This window comes from Myotis nattereri, assembly GCF_964212035.1.
Source record: "Myotis nattereri genome assembly, chromosome: 2".
Lineage (NCBI taxonomy): Eukaryota > Metazoa > Chordata > Mammalia > Chiroptera > Vespertilionidae > Myotis > Myotis nattereri.
In genome coordinates this window covers 120,435,482-120,442,841 of record NC_138076.1, presented here as the reverse complement: position 1 = coordinate 120,442,841, position 7,360 = coordinate 120,435,482, and the positions used below count along the sequence as shown (strand labels likewise).

General features: G+C 50.0%; 1 protein-coding gene across 2 annotated transcripts; it reads right to left on the bottom strand.

Annotated features, from left to right (window-relative positions):
• Positions 1-1,658: 1,658 nt before the first annotated feature.
• FBXL14 (F-box and leucine rich repeat protein 14) lies at positions 1,659-4,735 on the bottom strand (the record flags this gene model as incomplete). 2 transcript variants are annotated; one of them, XM_081083647.1, is made up of 2 exons in its annotated part: positions 1,659-2,170; positions 3,570-4,735. In XM_081083647.1, the coding sequence occupies 2 exons, from the start codon at positions 4,719-4,721 to the stop codon at positions 2,135-2,137; spliced, it is 1,188 nt and encodes a 395-aa protein (XP_080939773.1). In that variant the 3' UTR covers positions 1,659-2,134. The 2 variants fall into 2 exon arrangements, with proteins under 2 accessions (XP_080939773.1, XP_080939772.1); XM_081083646.1 differs by having other exon boundaries at positions 1,976-2,170; positions 3,523-4,721.
• Positions 4,736-7,360: the final 2,625 nt, after the last annotated feature.

Genomic DNA, 7,360 nt, shown 5'->3' with positions numbered 1-7,360 from the left:
AAGCATGTCCACACTATTTAAATAGCTTCCACTCCTGTGAGGTTTCCTTACTGGGAACCAAGTAAGGTATAATAACTAAATCTCCTCATAGAGCAGAAGGGAGCTGGACTTCATTAATGGACCTGGTTTGAGTTCTGACTCCCAACCAGTAGTGGGGTAACTTAAGGGGAATAGTATACTTTATTGGAAAAGCGTAACTCTTTCAGCAGGTTGCTTTGAGGACTAAAAGGAGAAGTACCATGCAAAGCACACTACAGGTTCTCAATATATATTCCTTTTCTCCTGTCCAAAAAGGTTGAGAGATAAGTTAGCCTTGACTGATGAAAGTGGTTTATTCATCTTTTCCAGAGACACTGCAGATATATTAAGTATGCCTAGTTCAGGATGAGGACACTAGGCTCAGGATCTTTAACTTTCAAATATTAATTTGCCAACCTTTTGTCAAGCTTGCATTTAACCTTTAAAGTAAAAACCAAACAAAACAGAGAAGCATAAAACCCTTCCAGTTACAGTTGGTAGGATTATTTGGGGTATTAAAATGAAGACTGTGAGCACAGAGCCTAGGACTTAGGAGGTGCCCACATTTTTATTGACAATCTGTACAGCCATGCAGTCTCTTGGAAAAAGAAAAACAGTCGAAGAACCTACAGTTTATGTGACCTTCATGTATAGTATTGTCAAATGCTAAATTAGAAAACTGACCCCAACTCAAAATCCCTACTTCTGACTAGGGTTCACACTCCCCCGGCACCCCCCGGCAGGCAGTAAGTACTGTAACCTAAAAGGGGAGAGAGCCACACCTTCCCCAAAGAAAAGGAAGATGGATTTAGTGTCAGGCTCAATTAGACCCAATTATGAAGGCTCTTCAAAAAGGAACAATGCAGCTTTTGTGATATGCTCAAGCAGAAGGCTTGGACATTGTACAAAGCAATCTTATCCAAGAGAAACCGGGTTCTAGCTTTCTTCCTGGAAAGAGGTGCTTATCCAGGAAAGTTTTATACCACTCTTATCAGCTGTTGCTGGGATCGGTACTTTTTGTTTAAAAAAATTTTTCAGAAACAACTATGAAAGATCTATGTGAACCAGGAATATAAATTACTTCGCTGTTTGAGCAGCATTTATACTCTTCCATCTCCAAAGCTCAACCACAGAAGGTCAGATTATTTAGTTATTGTCTATCAAAGGGAACGCTTTGCTAAAATTGTTGGTTTTCATTTATCTGCCCCTAAATACAGTCTTAAGAACCCTCACCCACCGCGCTGGAAGTGCTTAAAATGCAAATGAGCAAGAACTCCTGGCCAACCTCCCCATCCCCCAGCAAAGTGCTCAAATACAGCCAGGCCTGGAGGAGAATGTTAAAAAGAGGGTGGAACTGCCCTCCTCCTCTCCTAGGACCCTCACTCACACCGAGATTCAGTATGCATGACTGAGCCAGCGAGCAAGGAAGCAGGGACAGCCCTCTTTTAACTTTTCTGAACAATGGCTTCAGTTCCCTTCAGCCTTCACCATTTCACATCCTCCCCACACCCACTCAAAGTGTAAAGAAACCCATCTTTCTTCCCCACTTCCATATCTCATGACCTGTTTTTTGAACATCACCCCTAGATGTAATTTCCACCCAAAGAAAAATTGGCTACTCTGAGGAAACTGTGACTCTTACAAATCTGGTTTTTAAAAAAGTTTCATTTTGTTCAGTTTCTGTAAATTTCCATTTTGTTGACAGTTGAAAACCAAATTATATAAATCTCCAATCTCACCATATTTCTAAAAACAAAACATTTAGATGTCAGTAGTAAACCTTATACAGATACATTTTTAACCATGAGCTTACTCATAGCACATAGGACACACCGAAGTCTATGTCTTATTTCCTTTTACTTGAAAGCACACAAACAGCACCTCTGACTTTGGCATGTACCCAAACACACTGCCTTCAAAATAATTCACAGATACAAGGGGGTTTTTTTTGTGTGTTTTTTTTTTTCAAAAACATACTTCATATTTCCTCTTTTATTATATAAATATCAGTTTAACCTTTTACTGTAAGAATATAAACGTTTTAAGAGGATCTTTGTTATTATTTATACAAATTCACAAACAGTACAATTAATTGATAAAGGTCTCTGGGTTTCTTTTAACTCCATGGTCTCGAATGTTGCTGTGGAGGATTCTAAAAAAAACAAAAAAATCCAACAAAAATATACATCCTACTGAAAAGCGATCTTTTTTAAAGCCACAAGTCCCAACCCCCACCAAAATAAAGTCATCTACTCCTCCGTTTAGAAACAGAATTTTTAAAACCCATAAACTCCCATTTTATTAACAGAACAGAGATAAGACATGAATTTCAGTCTCCTCCCCTTCACATTATAGCCCCAGGGGCTCTGCAGGCCAACTCTGCTCCTCTGCTTCCAACAGGAAGCCTCACTGTATGACCTTTTTTTGTGAGGAAACTTGGAAGAGGGTGAGGGTAGGGCAGAATTTGCATATATAATAATAATTTTCAAGACAATCTGCATCTCAAACAAACAAAACAGTCCAAACTCTCATTTCTCCCACACATTTGTGCTATAAATTAAGTCAAGATATAGGAACGTCATTGGACTCTCAAATCCCAATGGACAAAGAGAAAAATAATTATAGCCAAAATGTGGAAGTGGGGCATACTGGATGGATGGGGTGGGGAAGAAGCCAAAACAAAAAAGACACAAACGCAATGGGCATCTTTCCAGTCTAGGCACAAAAATGTTTTAGTCTCAAAATATCTCTCTTGTAGAATTCCAGGGCTTCAGAGAAAAAAGTAAACTAAAACGAGGTAGCCAGACATATATATATATAAAATTTATATATATATAATATATAGAATATATTCAGCAGAAAAAAGGACCATGATTTCAAATCTCTTAAAAAAAGAAAAAAAAGGACAATAAAAAAATGAAATGAGCATGAATAGCAGAGTACTGTAAAAAGAGAAATGATGAGAAGAGACTGGGATTAGCTACAAAGTGGAACAAGGGTGAAAAGGCCGTTGTAGTTGGGTTTGATTTCATACATTTCAACATAAAAACCAGATCACAGTATTCAAATGAAAGCTTAAGTGAAGGCAGACATTTTCTTCAACTCCCCAGGGTCAAAGGACTAGTTACTCCCCACCCCCACCCCCATTTTGAAATGCAACGCAGTGGGGATACAGTAGCTCAATCGGCCCCTCCATTCCCCAGTAGAGAGAAGTGGATAGGTAAGTAGCTGAGTCCCTCTCTTCATCCTCAGGGTAAAAGAGAGGGGAGGGAGTACGGTAGGGGTAGCAGAGGAACCCCCAAAAGCAATGAATGGGCATGTAAGCGGCAGGGATGCTGGCGGAGGGAGGAGAAAATGAGCCTGAGGCTTCGTGTCACTGCCCCATCGCATCCACTGCAATCATCTAGGAATAAGTGTGCACGTGGAGTTGAGAGTGCAGGGAGGGTGGTGGTGACAGGATGATGAAGAGGGCGGGACAAGGGGAGTTGATGCTGCCACCCTCACCTGACCTTCTCACTGTCCGTCATCTGCCAGAGTCCCAGGTTGAGTACCTTGAGGCAGGGCAGCTGTGTGATGCGCTCCAGGCCGCGCTTGGTGATTCGGGTACAGCCATACAGGTCTATGCCAGTGAGCTGGCTCAGGTGCTCAGCAATCAGCTCCAGGCCCTTGTCGGTGATGCGCACACACTGCCCTATGTTGAGCGTGCGCAGCCCGTGCATCTGCCGCACCATGCGGTTGATGCCATCATCGCTGATATGGCAGGAGCAGAGGGAGAGAGACTTGAGGCCGTCCAGCCCCTGCGCTATGTAAGCCAGGCTCTGGTCCCCCACCTTGTCACAGAAGGACACATCCAGTCCCGAGAGGCGCAGGCTGCCCATGGCCAGATGCATGATGCCCGTGTCACTGATGTTGTCGCAGGAGCGCAGGTTAAGGCTGCGAAGGCTGCCCATGTGCGACAGGTGCAGGAGGCCTGCGTCGGAGATTCCCCCGCAGAAGCTGAGGTTGAGGAGCCTCAAGCCCGTCAGACCCCGGGAGATGTGCTTTAGAGAGAGATCGGTGAGCTTCTGGCAGTCCTGCAGCGTGAGCTGCTCCAGGCCCAGGCAGCCCTCCGCCGCGCTGCGCGTCATGCCGGCCAGGTGCCCGATGCCCACATCCGAGAGGTGGCGGCAGCTGCGAAGATTAAGGCTCTTGAGGCGCTGCAGGCCCCAGGCGATGAGCAGCAGGCCGGTGTTGGTGATGTTGCTGCAGCCCCCCAGCTCCAGCACCTCCAGGCCCTTGAGGTACTGGGCGATGCGGCCCAGGCTGCTGTCGGTGATCTGCTTGCAGAGGCTCAGGTTCAGGGCGCGCAGGGAGCTGATCTCCTGCACAAACGCGTGGCCCAGTCCGTTGTCGGTGAGGTTGTAGCAGCCACTCAGGTTGAGGCTCTCGATGTTGGCCATGCCCTGGATCACGTAGCTGAGGCTGCGGCGGAGGCTCAGGATCTGCACCCGGCGGATGCCCCGGGCCTGCAGGCTGGGGAACAGCGACGGGTTGGCCCGGCGCAGGTGCAGCTTGGCCTCCACCCCCCGCCACACCGACTTGTGGTAGGCGGCGTCCCGCCAGGCCGTGCACACCTGCGCCGCGCGCCCCTTGTCCCGGACGTCCAGGTAGCCGAAGATCATGGCCAGCAGCTCGGGGAACAAGCACGAGATGTGGGTCTCCATCTTCCTCCTCCCCCCTCCGCGGAGCCGGGGGGAGGAGGCGACGAGAGCGGTTCGCCCCGACCGCCGCCGCCGCCGCCTGGGGCCCAACGGACGGCCCCTCCCCGCCTTCCGGCTCCGGCCTCCGCCGCCGCTCCTCCTCCTGGTCCGTCCGTCCTTCCTTCCTTCCTGTCGGCTTCGCCTCCCTTCCCTTCCCTCCCCCCGCCCCGGGCTCCGCTCGGTCCTCACATCCCGGGCGGGGAAGGCGCCCTCACTCACTCCCGAGCCGGCCGGGCCGCCGCGCCGCCGCCTGGGGTCTACCCACGCCGCGCCGGGGCCACGCCGCTCCGCCCGCGCCGCCTCCGCTCCCACGCCCCCTGCCGCATCCTCCGCCTCCTGCCACGGCCACTGCCACTGCCGTCGCCGCCGCCGCGCAGGGCCCGGCGGCTGCGCGCTGGGGCTCCGGGCGCCGGGGAGGCTTCCTGCTGCCTTTGTCTCTCGTCCGCTTTTCAAAGCTCCCAGCCCGGGCCGCCCGCACTCCGCCGCCCAGGCGGGGGGACCAGGAGGCCACTCCGGGCCACCAAGCGCACGTTCCTCCCCCCCGCCGCCCACGGGCAGTTGGGAGCTGCCGGCCCGGCAAGGAGGACGCGGCGGCCGGGCGGCCGGAGCGCGGCTCGGCGCAGACCCGGGCGAGCAGGCGGGCCGCGCGGTGGTAGCGCCCGGGACGGACCTCGGCGGCACCGCTGGGCGCTGGGCCTCCTCCCCCGCCTCCCCCGCGCGCCGCGCAGTGGTACGGCCTGCGCTGCCGGAACTGTCGGAGCCGTTACCCTGGAAACCGAGTTCTGCCGCTGGTCGCGGCCCGAGTGTTAACCCCGTCGGCACCGCCCGAGAGCGGCTGTCGGCAGAGCCCTTCCCCACCCTTCTCGCCGCCGCCCCGCGGCCGCTACGGAGCCGGGCCCTCTCGGGGCCACGCCCCGACCCTGCGCCTTCTCTTTTCTTAGCTGCCGACGTCCGCACGGTCTTGCCCAGAGTTTACCCCCGACAATGCCTGGCCCTGCTTTACACCCTCTCCCTTCATTATCCCGGCAGGACACTCCTCCCAGTAGTGCTGCTCAATATTCAGCACCCCGACTTTTCTGCCCTTTTTTTTTTTTTTTTTTACTGTCCCTAATGCCCCTTAACACCTCTCTGTTATCACACTCTCAGTTCTCCCCAATGGGGTAGTTTACGATTCCTTTCTTTCTAGTCTTTGCCCTAAATTATGGAGAAACTCAGCTGTATTTATTCATACCTTAGCTCAACACCGGCCCTCTCCAGTCCTCATTCTAAGCTTATTTACTACCGCTTCCTTGCGCCGCTGTGAGAGAGACTCCCTTCTGCTTTACACAACAAACTTCCCTGCACTTCTGCTCCCGCTGCTGAGCTGCGAACTGTCGGAGCGCCACCGATGCCGGGCACATGCTCGGCTGGCTTTGTACTCAGAAGGCAGCAGCCTTGTTTTATGAGCTTTTCTTTCTCATCGGCCTCTTAAACTGTATATAAACCGTATGGCCCAATTATGCTGACAGGCAATATATTTGTATGTGCTAACACAGATTTACTTCTTTATAAACTAGAGCGACTATTGGGCTTGGTTAAGGTGCTCCAGCAAATGTCTGTTGGTTTATAAACTGTGTTTTGTGGAACCAGGACAATGCTCGATTCTAAAATGTGGCTCCTGGGTCTTAAATGCCCACACAGAGGATAGGATTTCAGAGATTCGTGTTAAGTACCCCCAAACCAAGAATTTTCGAATCAGAGAAAATGATCCTCTATATTTTTTTATGAATTTATGGATTCAATATACAAGACAACCCGATTTCGTTATCAAAAAGGAAAATGGTTTATGGATTCTTTGAGGACCTGAACAAAATTTTGAATGTGTTCTGTACTCAGCATATAAGATTTATAACTTTTAAAACATATATATATATATATATATATATATATATTCTTTTTTCTTTCTTTTTTACTGATTTCAGAGAGGAAGAGGGAGGGAAAGACAGATAGAAACATCAATGATGAGGGAGAATATTGATCGGCTGCCTCCTGCACGCCCCCCACTGGGAATCGAGCCCGCAACCCGGGCATGTGCCCTTGATCAGAATTGAACCCAGGACCCTTCAGTCTGCAGGCAGACGCTCTATCCACTGAGCGACACCGGCTAGGGCAGATTGATAACTTTTTAAAAAAACATATATTTTACTAATTTTTTACAGAGAGGAAGGGAGAGGGAGAGAGAATTAGAAACGTCAATGAGAGAGAAACATCGATCAGCTGCCTTCTGCACACTCCCCACCAGAGTTGTGTCCACAACCGAAGTACATGCCCTTGACCGGAATCGAACCTGGGACCCTTGAGTCCGCAGGCCGACGCTCTGTCCACTGAGCCAAACTAGCTAGGGCAGATTGATAACTTTGACCACTTCTCTTTTGCCCAAGAAACCAGTACTAGACCAGGCACATACAGAATCACTAATAGGCATAGGACATTTTAGACCCCCACCCACCTCTCTCCCTGAATCAGGAAATGCAGAAGTGAACATTCTCACAAGTTTGCTACCTCACCCACATTACACATGGTGTGAGGCCATAGGTTTTTTTTTTAAATAACTTTTCTGAAAC